At 42.3% G+C, this 18,706-nt stretch overlaps 1 protein-coding gene across 1 annotated transcript in view; it reads left to right on the top strand.

The window, feature by feature from the left end:
• Positions 1–195: 195 nt before the first annotated feature.
• The window catches only part of SYNE2 (spectrin repeat containing nuclear envelope protein 2), a 181,869-nt gene continuing 163,358 nt past the window's right edge, over positions 196–18,706 (top strand). Inside the window, 10 exon segments of the mRNA XM_009644870.2 lie at positions 196–274; positions 11,203–11,264; positions 12,218–12,313; positions 12,571–12,648; positions 12,740–12,832; positions 14,068–14,249; positions 15,936–16,132; positions 16,601–16,701; positions 17,471–17,572; positions 18,335–18,472. Of these exon segments, the coding sequence (XP_009643165.2) occupies positions 196–274; positions 11,203–11,264; positions 12,218–12,313; positions 12,571–12,648; positions 12,740–12,832; positions 14,068–14,249; positions 15,936–16,132; positions 16,601–16,701; positions 17,471–17,572; positions 18,335–18,472 (1,128 nt within the window).

Below are 18,706 nucleotides of genomic sequence, written 5' to 3'. Positions count from 1 at the left end.
TCTGTATGAGCCAAGGAACCAGCCTACCAGGGGAAGGAAACCCAGACCAGAACACGTGTCCCAGCGTCGCACACTTGAGCATCTTTGATATCATCAGTTTTAATGTAAAACTGTACTGATTTTCTTCTTTTTTTTTTTTTTTTTTTTAATAATTTCAGTTTGGAAATTGATTAAAGAATCTCCAGAGGATTTAATATGGCATCAAAGCAGTCATCTCCCTCAACAGAGGAGCAGGCTTCCTCTGAAATAGATGATCTCTATCTGTCGCTGCAAGGTAAGTTACTGTAGTTTTCTGTGCCTTTTTAATGCATATTCTTGGCAAAAATCTGTGACTGTGCCCAAGTTGAAGGGAATTCTGAGAAACCTGTTAAAACTAGCGTTGTGGTCAGTGTAGTCAGTGCGTGTCTGTGCTTCTTTGCAGATGTTTCTGTTTTTCAGGAGAGACGTTTCAGCAGTGAAATGAGAGATAACAGCTCTCCTAGTACTTTCTCGTGGTGTTTTCGGATCTATTGCCTTTTTTGGTACAGATGTGCTCACTGGTTCTTAAGCTTCGTTGCTCGGAATACATGTTACTGTAAACTGTTTTCAAGGGAACCGCCAGCATGCAAACAGCGATGCCTTTTCATTTGTTTCCTTGTTTTCAATTTGCTGACAATTAGTTGGGTTGCATTAAGCTGTCTTAGTGAGGCTATTAACTATGGTACTATTTTATTTTATTTGTTTTTCTGTTCTTACTGCTATATCCCCTGCATGTGTGGAAAGATAGCTTGTGGCCAAAACAAGTACAAAATTTTTGTGGCTTCTAAACAAATTTCTTACAGGTCAGAGTCTTTCATCCTTACTTACAATGAGTTATAACTTGTTAAGCAAGCATGCACTGGCTGATTTTTAATTGTTCCGATTTAAGGGCAGCTGCCTGAACAGTTAAGTGATAACGAGTGGATCAGAGCTGGCCTCTCAGATAAGCTTTCTGGGTTTTCCTTAACCACGTGTTGAAATTTCTTGTGTAAGAATTGCCTAGGAAGACTGATTTTCCTCTAAATACATTCAAGAAAACATTCATGGCAGCTGTCGAGGAGGCCTGCCCAGGCAGCAGGTCTAGCACTGCTGCAAAGCCTGACTTTGATGTGTTTAGAGCCTGGTTATTCTAGGACGGATGGGCTAAGTCCTGTTTCCACAGAGCTATTTCCTTTTAGCTCACTTGAAATTACTGTGGTGCTTAGTTGAGAGAAAATATGTTTAAAACAGATGGTGCAAAAGCATATTCTGCCAAGTCACTTTTACAATCCATTTTTGCACTAATATTGTCATTGAAGCCATGTGTTTTGATGAGTGAGTGTTAACAGTGGTCTAAAGCCAAACGTTTTTCATGGTGAATTTTCTTGTGGTTTGCTTCAGTATTACGTTTTCAGGGGAGCAAGCAAAAACTCCTCGCAGACAGGGCCTCGTCTGACTGTTGCACCAAGCACAGCTTGTCAGACGCACATGTGTTGTGCCAGCCTTCAGCAGAAGGAGTGGGGTGGCCCTTGTCATGAAACAGGTTTGGAAAACACCATCTAGCTTTAAGGCAGAGGGTGCTGAGTTAACGTTACATGGGATCTTAGGATAGGGTTTTATTTTGAAACAATATTCGTGCTATTTTCTGAAATGTCAGACTGATGTCTATGTGTTGAACAACAGTATGATTTTTTGGTCAATATCTTGGTGAAAGAGCCCCGCTTATTAAAATTGAAATGACTGAATTATATTTCTTTGCTGTAATAATTTGAATTCCTTATTATGCTGAAATGAACACTCTGCAAATCTGGGGCCAAGCTGTATGTGCCTGACCATTGTAAAACATCCGGAGACGTCCCTTAGATGTGACATAAGCAATTTTTGTAACGATTAAAGATGTGACAAATGGTATGGACAAGTTCATGGAGTTGTGACGCTGCTGCATCTGCTCTGGGTCAAACAAATGGCGACACAGCTGCGATGAAGCACCCAAGATACATTCCCTGACATACAGAAAACATTGATAAATCTATCTGCAGATCTGTGGTGGCAAGGCTCAAATAAGAGTAATAGGGTCACTCAAGGAAAGGGGTTTGTCCATTAATAGGAAGCTTGAGATGAGATTTGCAAAGCAGCCGGAGACTTTGATTACTTTAAATCTTCAGGTTCACCTGGAGAAGTTTTAGAGAACTCTCAGATTCAAGGAATGGCTGCTTATAACGATCAGAAAAGCAGCTTACTTTTTGAGTGACTAAAGATGGATGTAAAACTGGTTGTGAGCTGGTTTTCAAATTGCTAAGATATGGCTTTGAAGAGTATGTCCAGCATTGCCTAATACACAGCGTAACAGGGGATATGTGTAAATAGTTGGCACAGAAGAAAAAAGTAGGAGTGAGATCTAGTCTGGATTGCTCGTATTTTATTCTACATATAAATTCCTTGTGATCCAATCTGCTATTATTCCTGAAAGGCATCCAGTGACAACAGAACACTTGTCTAGTCTGGTTAATAAGGACAAGATCAACTTAATATGCCAGTTTGGTAATTGTGAAGTTATATGCCTAAAAAATGTAACAAAATGGTTAGCTATTTTTTTTTTATTCCCTACTATGTGTAAAACCAAACACTCATTTTAGGTGTGTTTGACTGTGATTTAAGTCACAATCTCCTGTAACGAGGACAGCACTTTGGGGAAGAAAAGGAAGGAAAGACAGGAAGAAGAACCTCCTTAAAATAATTACTAAAGAGGTTACTACTTAGTAGCACTAATTATTATACAAATCCTATTAAATTAATGCCAGTGGCTTAGTATTGTAAAAACCTGCCTTAGTGGGCTTTCTGTTCGTGGATTTTTAGGTAGGTGAGTGTTCAAGGATGAACACTCACTTTCCTTTAGAATCATAGAATGTTTTGGGTTGGAAGGGACTTTTAGAGGCCATCTAATCCACCCCCCCCTGCAGTGAGCAGGGACACCTTTAACCAGATCAGGTTGCTCAGAGCCCCGTCCAACCTGGCCTTGAATGTTTCCAGGGATGGGGCCTCCACCACCTCTCTGGGCAACCCATTCCAGTGTTTCACCACCCTCATTGTAAAGAATTTCTTCCTTATATCCAGTCTAAACCTACCCTGTTTTAGTTTAAAACCATCACCCCTTGTCCTGTCACAGCTGGCCTTGCTAAAAAGATTTTCCTTGTCTTTCCTATAGGCCCCCTTTAAGTACTGAAAGGCCACAATCAGGTCTCCTTATTAACGTTTGGCCTAAAAGATGCAGTAAAGAAACGCAATGGAAAATAGGTGAAAATGTAACTTTGTTCTCAGTGAGTCTTTCTTTTCAACTAAATTTTAAGGAGATTTAATGGAGCTTGGAAAATATGAAGGAAATAGGTAAAGAAATGGGAACAACATGGTTTCTAATGTTCCCATCTCCAGACATTTTCAGATGATGAAGCTAGTCACAAAATCATGAGGCTAAAGTAAAAGCTGCAAGAATATAAACCCTTATATATGTATCTTTTCAGATTTATATACTGCTCTCTAATCTCCAGTTTTCAAGCTGATCTCCAGAACTGGAAGAGTAATAGTTACCTCTCCCTCCCCGCCAAGAAAATTGAAATTGCTATAAAATTGCATGATGTCAGGACTTGGGCTCCTTTTTTCCTGTTCTTTTTTCCTTCCCTCTGTCCTAGATGTTATAATAGAATTTCACAGTAAGATCAACGTTATCTGTGCCCTATCCTCCTGCACCTCTCTGCTTTCTCCCAGTTTTCTCATGCTGCACAATTTACAGCAGCTGCAAAGCCGTTGTGTCCTTGCACAGCCACCTAAAAGTGCAGGTGAAAAGCCTGGAGCTGGACCTACAATGGATCTATCCTATGGGGAAATATTTAAGGGAAGGGGTTCTCCTGCCAGAGAGGCTGCAAACATTTTGGTGAACAGGGGATGCTTGCCAGGGACATGCTCCATTGCAGCATGTGGACCAGCTTTGAAACCTGAAGTTACTTTTGCTGCAGCTATGGAGGGAGCAGGCAATGAGCACGGGAGGAATAACGCGGGAGCCCTGTCCTAGCTCTCCATAGCTTCCCTCCCAGCATTGCATTACAGGCTGGTCCCATGGAGGGGTCCAGCCTGGTGCTCAGCCTTCTGTAAGCAGAACAGGTGCAGTTGGGGTCCAAAATTGTTTTCAGCTACCTGCAATGAGGTGGCATGTCCCCTCCTTTGCTAAGAGAAGGGCTTCATGGCAATGTTTTGAGAACTGTCGGTGATGGGACTGGTCTTTGCTGATGAGCCGGAGTGGGGGGTTGCAGCAAAGGGAATGTGCAGCCACTTGTGGATGGGTGGCTACAGCAGAAGCTGAATGGGGTTTGTGGTGCTGTGGAATGGGAATATTTTTTGCTTTCGGGATGTAAATCTATTTACCTGTGGTAGGATCCAACCTTCACTTTCTCTCCCATACAAATCATTCAACTTTCTTCCCTAGGACAGCAAACAGACCCTGTGTGTAGCGTTTCCCACCAAACCTTTGCAGAACTCTTGTTTTCCCTTTTCTTTCCATGCTTGCTGAGCTAATTCAGACACAAGAGAGTGTGTTTTAGCTCTCTGAGTTTGGGGCATGTACTTGCTCTTTCACTGTTTAATTAACTGCAGGGGTCCTAATTTTTGTCTCTGCTTATTAATCCATGTGAATGCTACTCTTTATTAGTGTAACCCAAAGGATGGTCATGTAAGAACGTGGCTGCTAAAACTGCTTTTGAAGAGTGTTTAATTATATGAATGAATTATGCTATTTTCCTGCAATTAATCTAATCCTTTATGAATGATTTCTCTTCAAGTGAAATTGAAAATACGGTGATATGTACAGATAGATTTTGTTATGCAGCTTGCACTCATCTCCGAGTAAAGGAGGATCTCTCTCTGAGACCCACTTAATTCATCCAGCGGTCCGGTAGACTACTAATTCTTACCCAGCATTTTTTTTGTTGTTGTTCTAGCTGTATGCCTCGTCTGTTGGGGACAGTATGTTATTACAGCTACATTTTTTTTGCTTTCTTTAACCAGAATGATCAAAGAACTCCATTACAAGTTTATTATGATTTTTCAAGGGTGACTTTTACAAATCAAAAAGCTCCCATAAGAGCTGCACAGAAATTTATGCCCTGTTTATGGTGCCTGCTGCCCGGGTGAGGAGCTGGTCTGCAGTTCCTCTAACTGTGTGGCTTTGTGGCATGTGACGGCGCTGATGGCATTGGAGAAGCAACCGATACATGACACTGCCTAAAAAAAAAATCAGTCATGGGTATTTTTGTCTGTTTCGCATGCCTAATGAAAAAAATAGATTGTGTAGTTGAATAAATGTGTTCCTTGCTAGATAAATTTCAATTTGTTAAAGGCATTATCAGGTGCATAACTGGTTAAAAACTGGCATTAAAATGCCTAAGGAGTGGGTGGCTTCTGAGGCACCTGTATAGGGCACTGAAGGCCACTTACATTCAAATCCCAGCTTCGCTGTAGGTTTTCTTTAAAATATTAGAAAAGCCACTTTAGCCCTTATCGTTAAAAGTATGTTGACATCAAAATGACGTGACTTAGCACCTTTAAGACTGCAACCTCTGTCTATGCCCACAAGTACTGCAGCGCCTCGCTTCATGGGCCGTTGGGGCGGCGAAGACCATGGTGGTTCAGGGCAGAGCTGCTCCAGGATCCTGGCAGTGGGAAGAGCAAAAGTGTTTAAGAAGCTGGGAGGGCAAAACTCAGTGTGAACGCGCTTCCTGTGTGAACACGCAAGCAGTACTGTTGGTAAATTTGAAACTGCTTTCAAAAGGAAAAGGAGGTTGAAGGGAATAGCATAGAAAGAAAAGTTCCCACTTGCTGCACAGGCATGGTAGGAGTTAATTAGTTACAATTTATATGACATCTGGATTTGAAAAGACCCATTATTATAGAAATATTTTCATCACCTTCAGTGGGCTTTGGATAAACTTCTTAATCTTAACAAAAAATATTGTGTTTGTTTTTAATTGCTTAAGACCATGTTGCTGCACATAAATGCTGGAAATAAGTCTTTTCCCCAGCTTTCCTGCCTGCAGAAAATGAAACTCTCTTACTGGGTGGAAGGGAAGGGACTATGGAAAGGGCTCAGGGGTGGATTGCTCGCCCTCTGCCAGGGTTGGCAAGTACTTAATGGTCCTTCTGATAGTTCCTATGGTTTACAGCATGTACCTGCTGGGTGTTTTAGTTCGTATCAGCAGTGCTGTCTTGAAGGAGCTCTCCCAGTTACCCTGGCTGACCATCCTTTGGTTCATTTTGCTGAGCTGCGAGGGAGGGTAGAAATGGTTATTTTGAATGAAACTGAAATAAATGCTCCAAGAAGGTACCCTGGCTGGCTGTGGACATTCAGGGTAGAGCTGGTCCGATGCAGCCTTTCTTCCCTGCACACGTGGTGGATACGCCACATCCTGAACACCAGCTCTTTTGATCTGATCTGTTCCTGTTCGGCTGCAGTGCTTGCTACTGTAGACGTAGCCTCAGCTGACCTGAATGGTGAAAGGAAGACATAAAAATATCCTACACGAGACGTAATTCCTTCTGGCGAAACAGAGATGGGAAGGTGACAGACAGGCTTGCGCTCATTAATTTCAAATAACTGCTTAAATTTCGGGTTTTTTTAAAAAAAGAAAAAAGCCACACAGTTGTAAATGGTTCACTGGCAGTGATGCACTGGTCCTCGCGATAGAAAAAAACCTCTTTGCTGTTTGGTGACGTTGTTTGATGAGCGTGGACAGACAGGGTACATCTGCTCCGCCGCAGTTTGCTTCCCCAGCTCCCTGCCGAGGGAGGGGACGGCGCTTCCCTGTGAGCTGCTGTCTCCGACCTTGGGAAGGGAGACACGGAAGGCAACAGAAGAGAGGAGATTAATTTTAAGTCTGGCTTTTCTGTATCGCCTTTAAAGGAAGGCTGGGAGTGAAACCATGGCTGGGGGTGCTCCTGCCCTCCCCTCCTCTTCCTCCTGGGAGAATTCGGCACTGCCATGATCCCTGCCGTGTCCCCATGCTCCAGCCCTTAATGATTAGTCCGCTTTGTAGCACTTGTTGATAGCTCATTACTGGATAAAACAGTCATTGTCCAGCAGTGTGTATTGATTTTCAGCTAGCCTACGTGACACGCTGCTTCTATGTGTTTTTCCTCCCCAAAGAGTTGTTCTGAAGATTTAGCTTTAAAACACAGGGTGAAATGTGATAGATTTTGGGTGTTTTCAGATTAGCAGGTTCTGATTTTGTTCTCTCAGATCCACTTTTTGGCTCGGTGAGTTTTGGCCCAAAGTAAAGAAAATAATCAGGTTTTTTCTGATAGCTTTTTTATTCTGGGTCAGTGACATTTTGAAAACTAGGGCAAGAGAAAACCAAGGTCACTTAGAGTCCTATAAAAAGGCCTAACAAAGAATCCATTCATCCTCATAAAAATAAAAATCCGTATTAATTAACCACGTGGTAGAGATAAGAATTTGAGAGCTTGATTAAATCATTAGCGCCTCTGAGCAGTAGAGTAAGGGGGGAGCTGGGAGGGAAAACACATTTGGCCTGAAAATTGAAATGCGACTGCCTGCCACGGTGCCAGAAGCACATCTGTACTGAGCTGTGTGTTGTGTGGCCTGGATGGAAGCAGAGCGACTGCTGCGCTACAGTCTGGGGAGATATTGGCAGGCATGGAGTTTTGTTATTGATTCACAATGAGATTCTTTAATTATTATTATTATTTATTTGGGTAGGCAAACAAGCCACATTGCAGCTGAAGCTGCGGCTGCTTGGAAGGCAGCCCGGTGGGTCGCACTAGGCAGTGGCTGTAGCTTGGGGAGGGTTTAAGGTCTGCTTAGGTGTGTGCAGTGAAATAACCGCTTTGTGCTTTCGCCAGGTGAGACATTTGCCTGAGAGCTGCCCACGTGAATCAACACTTGCAGTATCTGGTCCACATTGCGTAATGCTTCTTCTGCGCATTAGTGTGGAGAGATTCAACCAAAACAAGACCCAATGTCCTCATCCTAACCATCTTTCTGTAACCAACCCCAAAAGCACGTTCTCCAAATCAGTAGCAGTAGTGTGGGTTTGGCAAGAGCTGCAGCTGGAAGAGTCACTGGCGTCAGGCAGAGTAGTTAATATTTGCTTTTCGTCTCTTTTCAAGTGCCAGCGCTACCAGCCATGCCTGTCTGATAAAATTGAGCACAGCTACTCAATAATCGCTCGTTAGGCAATTGGAATGGCTCCCACGTGGGTATTCAACCGGAGGGTGTGGTTGGGTCCTGTGCTAACATGAAGCCAGTATCTCCATGCTATTTATGTCCTCCTTGCAGACATTGCGACATTGATTAGTCTGTGTGGCATGTTTGCACTTATTTTCTGTTTTTCAAACAAAACAGAATTTTGAGATTGCGTTTTTGCCCATGTCTTGACTGCCCTTATCTTAGTGTTCATTGTGATCTCTGTGATATTTAAAAAGAAGCATAAAACAATCCAGCAAGCAGGGGAAATTGGCTGTTTCGTGCTCTGGCAGGATCACAGTGTTGCAGATTAGAGGAGGACTGTTGAAAGACAGGATGCAAACCAGCCCTCCACGCATGCAGTGCGTGAATGTTTTTCTCGCCGCCCGCCCGCCTGGCGAAGCAGAAGGAGGTCTGTGGGTCGGATGGTGGGGTTAGGGGCAGGAGGCTGCGTTATCCTTAAGCAGCTTGCTCCGCTTCGCGAGCTGATGAAGTTCTGCGCGGCAAACCCTTCAGGCCGTCTTGGATGATGAAAAGCCACCCAGGACTGGGGTTTGTGTTTGCCAAATTACCAGAGTGTAATGAAGTGTGGGACATTTTCCTCTGAGTGGTATTTTCATTTCCATAGTCAGAGCAGTCAGGATTTTTTCTTTTTTTCCCCAAAGGCTTGATATTTTTGGTATCTTTCATCCTGCCCAGCCTACAGAAACATACATATCTATTGCTGAGTAGTCTTGCACTTGCCTTATGCTGTCAGACTTGCCTTCGCATTAATCTTGTGTGCAAGAGCATGCTTTCAGAGGCAGAAGAGATCGTCCCCTCCCACCCCATCTCCCGCATTTGTTTCTCCTTGCAAGCTGATGGCCTGGTCAGAGCCTCCCGCTGCCTCTCCTGTGGGGATTTACCCCAGCTGGGAAGTGGGCAGCGAGCCCCCCTCAGCTGCTTTGCCCGCCATCTCCCTCCAGGCCTGGGCCATGCACACTGCCCTACCACCCGCTGCTCCCCAGGGAGCTGCACCGGGGCCATGGCGCAGGACACACGCTGTCCTCTCCTGTCCTCCTGGCAGGGCGGTGGGCCAGCATCCCATCCCATCTGCATGCCCGTATGCAGGAGCTCCGAGCCTCTGCGTCACCATGACCGCTGTGCCCAAAGCCCCATCCTCTGCTCCTGGCTGCTGGGATCAGCCCCTCCTGCCAGTGGGCGCAGCAGGGAGAGGGCCTTGCGCTTCCCCTCTGCTCTGTACCTCTCCTGCCGCTCAGCCTTTGCCTCCCTGCTGCCTGGGGTGAGAGGCAAGCTGGCAGGAGAGGCAGGAGCCTTGCAGGCCGGCCCCTGGGGTGGCTGTCTGTAGCCAGGCACAGAGGGGCTGGCAGCTGCCTCAGCCCTCGGAGGGAAGGGCTGGGACAGCCGCCTTGCTGGAGCAGGCCAAAGGTGGTGCTTTGGGTGCCCAAAACATCAACCCTCCTAACACTGTCATCAGTTAATAGTCTGCTTGACCTGAGTCTGTTTGATTTTCCCTCAGTTAATAGCCTATTTGACTTGCTTTGTAATGTCCAGGCTATTAAAAAGCAGCGCAGCCTTTTGGGTTTTTATTCCAATGGGGAAGAAGGAGGGGATGACTGCTGTTCCACAGCTCCAGGCAGGCCCCTTGGAGGGTGGTACCGCTTTTTGGCTGGTTTTTTGGGAAGCCAACCCCAACGCTTGCAGTCAAAGCTGATGTGGAAAGGGAGAGAAGAAGGAGTCGGTGTTCATGCCTGGTCCCACAAGCCATTGGGATGGAGCGCCTGCGCAGCGGGGAGGCCTGAAAGGCCGTCATCTTGGGGGCCAACCCCTCCTGCTGTTACCTCAGACCTGTATACAGATGTCCAGCAGGGATGTATGGGTTTGGTGGTGGTTTCTTGGGAATGGGGTGGGTTTTTGGGAGGGAGCATGGGCTGAGGAGTCCCATGATCAACTGGCTGTGACTAGGGATGGGGCTGGGATGCTGGTCTGGTTTGCCTCTGCTGCTCACGCTCTGCTTCGCTTTTTGGGGGAACTAGACTTTCCTTCATCTCTGCTATACACAAGCTGCAGAGAAAGGCTTTCCCCTCTCTTGATCTCTACTCTGGTGCGAGAAACAGTTTAAATATTCTGATTTTTGAAACATGGGCTTAAGCAACTTCCTACCTCCCTTCACAACTGCTGGTAGTTTATCACTGCATACCAGCCTGAAGGACCTGGCTGAAGAGCTGGGTCCCTGCATGACCAGGTCATGCTTTGAGTCCCATTTCACTGTTTTTTCCTGGGGCACGAGTTCAAGCACTTCCTTCTTCCTCCCTCCTATTTTAAGACCCAGTGTGCCCCTTTTTGGCCAGATTAATGGTTTGCATATCCCAGGGAGGGCCCAGGACTGAAAAGGATGCTGTTAGAGGGTATATTCCCTGATGACAGCCTAATAACTCTCCCCAGCCCTTCAGTTAACCTAGACATCCCGTTGTATGGCTTCACCCACAGATTTGCATTTATCACCTAACCCCAGCCTCCATCCTGGTCTCATCACCCAACTCCATGCATGGCTTTTCCCAAATTTCAAGATGGATCTTGTACTGCCACTGGCCCTGAGTCTTTCAAGGAACATTTAGGAATGGATGGAGTTTTTCTAGATGTCTTGTTCTGTAGGATGATGTGTTCACACTGCTGTTTGCATTTGCTGAGTTTTTGAGAAAACCTTCATTAGTTCTCTTTGGTGCATCCAGTAGAAGTATGCTTGATGGTTGTGGAGGTCCTTGCAGTATCTTCTCTGCAAGCAAGAAAATGTCAGCTCTAAAATAAGAGTTGAGAAAAACTAATGTTAAACTGTATCTTAATACCTGGAAGAATGGACTTTAGGTTTGAGATGGATGCCATGTATCTTTTTGAGAAAGAGAAATAAAACCAGATAATTTTTTCCATTAACCATTTTTTGTCTTTTCTTTTCCCAGAGCAGCGAGAGTTTACACAGAAGAAAACCTTCACTAGCTGGATAAATTCAATATTGGCAAAGGTAAGAAGGGGATTCTTTAGAAAAGACGTGCCTTTTGCCTTTTTGATTTGGATGTGCTGTATGGAGATTAAATTTTTTAGGAATAAACAAAATTAATATAAGATTTTAGGTACTGGCTGGAAAAAGTAGCCCCTGGAAAGTATTTGTTTAATAGGTGTAACAGCATTGTATTGGTCATCATCCAAGGAAATTTGTAAGAGATGGTTTGTAAGTAGATGACTATCTTGCTGATGTGGTAGAACGTACTTGTGCTGGATTGTGGCACATGTCTTAAGGTTTTATGGGGTTCTGTATTTATGATTAGTTTTACTGTGTTAAAGTATTATTCTGTCATGCAATCCAAGAACATGAGTTTAATGGGATGACCTGAGTGACTGGTAAGTATTAAGACAAACAACATAGTAGTGTAGGTGCTCTTTAAGCTTTCACAAAGCAGCTCGTACAGCCTGTGCTGGGATTTTGCTTGCTCAAGTAGAAAAATAATCCTGTTTTGGTCCCTCCTTGAACAGAAGCTGCCAAGCTCATGGTAGGTTTGTGTTGTCCACAAGTGGGTGAAAAGGGTGAGGGTTTAGTTATTCAGCTTTATAGTCAAATTTGTACTCAGGATACATTGATTAAGAAGTCAAAATATGAATTAAGTGCTTCTGTTAACTTTCCCTTTTTCAAAGTTTTTGGTTTCTTTGCCACATACTTTCTTGAAAAATATAAATACTTAAAAATGAGAGCTAAAATTACCCTTACAAAACTCAGAGGCAGGGCAAGGGGGAATAAGAGACAAACGTAATACTAGGTTAGAAGAAGCAGGATATGGCTGATTAGGTGCACGATTTATATTTCAGCTTATTGAAAAAAAGGGTGCTAAACATTTAACAGAGTAATCTGTGATATTTTGTAGTGTGTTGAATTAAAAATGACAAAAGATGGTGTGACAAGCACTGAAATTTATTTTGCAGCGTACACCTCCTTCTGTTATCACAGACCTCTATACAGACATACAGCAAGGACATTTGCTTTTGGATCTGTTGGAAGTGCTTTCAGGTCAACATCTGGTAAGACAGAGTAATAAAAATGTTACCTCAATCCTTTGTCAAATCCAGCAAAGATTTCTGGATATGTTTAACTGTAAGCATACGAATGATCTCTCTGGAGTCAGAGAATTTTGCAAGTAACTTATCCTTACACCACTGACACTGAAATAAGTTGATCTGAAGTAATTTGTGAATCTTTGCAGGACTTCCCTTACCAAAATATAAAATAAAATTAATTTTTATAACTGAGGATATAACCTGTTCTTTCTACTTCACAGCCACGAGAAAAAGGATTGAATACCTTCCAGTGCAGAAGCAACATAGAAAATGCTTTGACATTTTTAAAGAACAGATCAGTGAGTATTAACTTCAAAATTCACAACTAAAGCCAGTTTAGCTGGTGGAACATTTTCTTTGTTAACAATGATCCTTTTTTTTTTCCCCTAGCTCAAGCTCATAAATATTCATGTTGCTGACATTATTGAAGGAAAACCTTCCATTGTGCTTGGCCTAATTTGGACAATTATATTTCATTTTCATGTAAGTATTTCAGCAATGTAAGAGACTTTTAGTAGAAGGAAAAGCACAAAACTGTGTTGACTTACGTGGTTGCAAAACAAGATGAATTTGTACAAAGCAGAAGATAATTTTCTGACATCTGGAAGTGATGGCTCAGGGAGGAGATGCACCAGTGTGTCTTGCCTGTGTCTGAGCTGCTTCACCACTGCGGTGATGGCATTGCAGCCTGATGAACAGTATCTAGCTGCAAATGGTAGGAAGGAAAGATATTGAGATTTTTTTAAAAGTAACCAGTTAAAAAATAGGCTAAACTCTGCCTATCTGTCTAAGGCCTGTAATGATTAAGCTCCAGATAGAACAAATAGTGCAAAGTGGCTCATGTCTGTCTCCCTCAGGGGCAGTCCCCGTCTTCAGTGTTGGCTGTGCTCACAATGTGAAATTCTTGCTGTTATTTTTTTTCAGTACCAGGTGCCTGAAATAGCATGAAGGATGTTGTAGTGATGTTTCTTATACAAGACACTGAGCATGCATCTTGCATGGCATGAGATTATGGGGAGGTTTGAAAGCACAGGGCCTTGCTTTAATCATGTTGTAGGACTGTAGATGATGATGGAGCCAAACTATCTTCTGGCAAGAGCCAGCGGTGAATTAACATAGGTGCACTGGGGGTGAACTAGTGACTGGGGCTCAGGAGAGCATTAAGAAGCAAAGCTATTTAACAGTATTGTAGCCCACGTTTTTCTTGGGAAAGGTACTTTGGTGCTGAAGCTTCTTGTGCTGCACATAGCCTATGCATTATCTTTTTACCTAAATCAAGCTTCTCTAACCAAATGTAGATTTCTGAGGCCTATTGAGTAGGTTTTCCTGCCCCCTGAGTGAGCAGGCAAACTTTGAGGATGCCTAATACGTGGCACTGTTGACAGCAGAAAACAGAGCTGCCATGGGCTGCTTTCACTGGTAGGAGGAGTAGAAAAGTGCATTGAGTGAGAAGGTCCCTTGATGCCATTGCTGGCACCCACAGTATAACATGGAAGTCTCTGGGTGAATACTTCCTGCCAAAAAGTCACCTAAAGATGGGAATTCAGCATGAAATAGTTCTGAATGAACTGATGAAAAATCCTGATCTGATCTTTCGGGGCAGGGAACTACTATTACAGTTGTGATCGAGTCCTTTCTAAATCTCTGTGGTTTTCTGCTATTGATGTCTTGGTAATTTTTCATTGAAGCCTGATTTACTTTCCCATCATCTCTGATAGATTGAAGAACTTGCCAGGACACTTGCTTGCACTTACAATCAGCCTTCACGTGATTGTTCAACTGCTGTTGACTCCTTTCCAAAGGCAAGCCGATCAGCTAAGAAGAGTGCTAAAATTAAGGAACGGTGGAAGATCTCTGCTACAAAGGCTCTTTTGTTGTGGGCAAAAGAACAATGTTCACTGTAAGTTCCATCCAAGATTTATAAATAGTGTGTTACACATTGTATTTACTGCTTTCCTCTAAATGTGATATTTTCCCCTGTTTTTTAACATTACTTAGTGACAGCTTAGCAGAAAATCCTTTAGATTTCAGATGTTGTTACCAGTACTTGTAGCATCAATCAGGCCCTAAATGTTTTGACATGAGCTCTTTAAATATAATAACGTGGAGCTACGCCTACTAATTAAATACCACAATGTAAATTGTGTTGTTTGGCTTTTCTCTTTTATGGACTTCTGTGTGATAAGGCTAGTGAACTGTTTACATGATTTACTAGTTTTAATCCTCATGGTTGGCAATGGTTAACAAAGTTTCAATAATAAATTTTTTTTTTTGATGGAAAATGTAGGATTTCTATGATTCCCACATCTTGTGTTTTTCTGTCAAAACACTGCATGATCCCCAAGAAGGACCCTAGTCTTAGATGTCCTTAGCCCCCAGTTCTAACAACATGTTTGCTTATGCTTGACGTACAGATAGCCCTGTTGATTGCAATGGAAGTATTCACAGCACACGGTCTAGAGCAGATACAAGTATTTCTTACAAGGGGCAAGCTTTAAATTTTCTTCAAGGGCTACTGCTTCATTCCAAGACATTTCAAATATGTTTTATAATAATGTCAGCCCTTTCTCTCTAGCTCTTTGGTTGCTTTGTGTTCTAATAACATCTTACTAATATTCCATGTTGTTAGTGGGAGATAAGGGCCTTCATCAGCACATCAGACACTTTCTGCTGGGAGAATGTTTTTAAGCACTGAAGTCTCCCTTTTAGCTGTGTTTTATCAGGACAAGATTGATTGGCATGTAAAAACCAGCTCTCTGTCCATTTAATCTTCCTCTTTTTTTTGCTTGTTTTTCTTTTTCAGCGGTATTGCTGTCTGTTTTGTAGCATCCTTTCTGAACTGTGATTACACTGAATGATTTTGTTATCAGCGAATCCTATAGTTTTCAGTAAAAGAACAAATCTTGTAAGTCCTGGACCATTGTTTTGTAACTAAATTTGATCATCTGAAACACTACATCTTTTCCATGCTGTAACATACTCATAATATACAGGCTGTTTCTGGCAAATTGTCCCAGAATTCACTGTAGCTTGCAGAGCTGGGCACCTCGCAACACTGTCCAGGCACTGCTTAATAGAAGATATTTTACAGACACTAAGCTAAATAAGAGAAAAAGAAGTATTTTTTTTCTGCAGTAATAGGTCACTTTTAAGGTCTGGATTTTGTAAAATGCCAGAGGTGATTCCAATACTTGGTGCCCTTACAGACAAATACCTACATGTTCTTCAGTGCTTTGCTTGTTGGTTTTCCATCCCATAGAATGCATCATCTTGAGCACAAAGGTGATGTTCAGAAAGGATATTGGATCAGCAAGGCTTTATCTTCAGAATGCAGCATAAGATAAAAACATTGAGTCGTTCTGCAAAAATAGTATAAAAACATGTAATTGTAGCAATTGGTAGTGCTGGCTTGTGCTGTTGTCTGGCCTGGCTTCTGCAGAAGTTCAGTGGCAAGGTTCTCTACAACTCCTTGGATTTGGTTCATACTCCATTTTATTGAATTTATATTTTATTTCCAAATCTGTACCTAGGACATCTGAGCAAAAAGGCTATAACATTTTGTTTCTGATCATTTTGGATTTGATAGGCATGGCTCTATCAATGTGACTGATTTCAAGTCAAGCTGGCGAAGCGGATTGCCTTTTTTAGCCATCATCCAAACCTTACGACCAGGTCTAGTTGATATGGAGAAGGCAAAAGCTAGAAGCAATAAAGAAAACCTGAAAGAGGCTTTTAGAATTGCAGAACTGGAGCTGAATATTCCACGGCTTCTTGAACCTGAAGGTAAATGATCTGTGGGGTTTTTTTATCTTTGTTATCAGGAGTGAGATTAATGTAATCCTGTATGTGTTGACTTGTAATACAGGAGAAACTAAGACTGTGCGTAACTTTGAAATGGAACATTGATCTTTACTGTAATGCTCAAACCTGATTTTATAACACTGACTGTACATAGGATTTGTAGAATTTTTGAATTGACAGCAAATGCAGGAACAGTATGCAGAAGAAAGGATATAGAACTTTCCCGTTCACAGGAGAAACTTTTTTATTAGTTAATCATGCTTTATTAAAATATTCCCAGGAAAAAAATGTTCATTACATATTAATTTCTGTCAATGGTATGTTAACTGAGCTGCTGCAAAATAAACATGTTTATGGTAATACGTTTTAATAACTGCAGTATAGCGTGTAATTATGTGATCAGGCCTAGAAGGCTGCATAATTATGTAAATGGTGTATTGGCTCTTGTAGATGTTGACATTATGAATCCGGATGAAAAATCAATCATGACTTATGTGGCTCAGTTTTTGCAATATTCCAGGAATTTGCACGAGTCTGGAGAAGACATGCAGGTATGTCATGTGGCTTGTCACTGAGGCATTTTTAAATGAATGTGCATCACAGATGCCAAGAAAGTACTGTCTTTGCCCAGTTTATAACCTAACTTGGTAACAGTTAGATAGTAGATCCTCTGATTCAGCTACTGACAGGGCTGAATTGGCTTGAACCTTCTGATGCTCCTGTGTGGTAGTCAAGACTCAGTGTGATAGCTTTTTGATAATACAGGTGGAATTGCTGTGCAGGTTGTATTGTTTTTTCCTTTAACTGTTTCAGAGGACATTTTCAGTCCTGGTTGTCTTCATGTGTTCTCTGAAGTCTGTATGTATATATTGGGGTAGAGGCAGACAGATTTGCAAATGTACAGAACAACCCAGCTTTAAATTTAATAGCTCACATGTAAAAATGGACAGAATGTGTCACTCACAGATCATACTGGTTGGAAAACCAAGTTTTCTGTTGTCTGTATTCTCCTATGAGAATTTATGTATTAATTGGTTAGTCACATATCTCTGTACTGATAACCTCCTTTCAATCGGACGGCAATCAGGCTCCTCTTTTAAGGTGCCTTCATATATCCAGGTGCCAGGTTTAAAACTTTGGCCTTGTTTTATAATAGTGCCTGACCCAAAACTCATTAGAGTTCCCAGGAATTATTATTTGTTTTTCAATAGCTTTGAACAGGGTTTATCATATGCTCAATGTGTGTTGTTTTATGGCACAATGTAAATTAAAAACAAGGCTTGCAAAATGGAAAACGAAATTTTCTGCTCTAATTACCAGGAAAAAGTAAGAGAGGCCGTGAGCTGGTTGGCTGCACAGGAGAAGAAGTTAGCAAAGTTGCTGATCGACACAGAGAATGAAACATATTACCAGAAGTGCAAAGTAAGTTGAATTTCGTATTTAACTGCCTTTGCAGAAATAAATATTGAAAATAATCCCAGAAACATAGCTTTTCATCTTCATTGCCTAAACGGAAGTGTTAAGTAAACTTTTAAACAAGAGTTGGAAATCTGACAATGAGTTTGGTAAATGCCCTCAATTGTTTGAGGGAAGGATAGAATGAAATTCTTTCTGCTAGGAGACAGATGTATGCTGCTTGGTTTCTGAGCAGAGCAAGGTTTTTTGGAGAGAGTAAAGTAGTGTCTTTTAATGACATAGTTGAAGACTTGGACAAGATTCAAGTACATAGGCCCTGTACAGGGTCACCTTTGCCATTTCTGTGATAATAATAACAGTAGGTTTTACCCAACTGATGTAGAGGAGTGGCTGAAATGTTGGCTATAGATTGTGCCTAACGTAAAATTTCCTTTGGTTTATATTGTAGCCAGGGTGTGCAATAAAATGGCCCATAGAGGACTGTGAGGGGAGGAGTTTTCCCTTTCTCGTGTTGGGAGAGGAGAACTACGTCCTGATTGCACTGACATTACATTACATACAGATTTTGCTAGTGAATGGCACCTATAATTTCAGACCCAAATACTGCCTGGAGACAAGTATGCCTCTTTCCTGCTATCTTGCCTTTCTGTGCATCACACCCTTTGAAGTTAATGAAAGTCTTACCAAGGTGTTCAAAGGCAGTACTTGGCTCCATGAACTTCCACCTGAAGTCATCTTCTATGAATGACTCTTCCTTTTTATCCCTAGGAAATGATGTCATTTATGGAAGCATTTAACCAAGAAAAAAACCCCTTTCTGCCTGTGTTGTCATCAAAAAGAAGTGAAGCTGAGCTGAGTGAAGGCCAACAGCAGATGAGAGAAGAGTGGGATAAACTGATATCTCAGGTCAGAGGCATTTCTAGCTCATTTGTTACCAGCGTGAGCATGTTTGATGAAGAAGCTTAAGTCTACCCCAGGAACTTGCACAGGGAAAAGTGGGGAGGTGATACTTTATTTGGATTGAAAGAAGCAGGTATTGACCCTGAACCTGAAGTCCAGACAAACCAAATGGTGTACTGTGCCCAAGAGGAGGGCGAAGGTGACAGTGTATTACCCTTCTGCCTCCTCAGTCTCAGGACT

The sequence above is a fragment of the Egretta garzetta genome, unplaced genomic scaffold (assembly GCF_000687185.1).
Source record: "Egretta garzetta isolate BGI_Z169 unplaced genomic scaffold, ASM68718v1 scaffold508, whole genome shotgun sequence".
Classification (NCBI taxonomy): Eukaryota; Metazoa; Chordata; class Aves; order Pelecaniformes; family Ardeidae; genus Egretta; species Egretta garzetta.
This window is presented reverse-complemented; position numbering and strand designations above follow the sequence as displayed.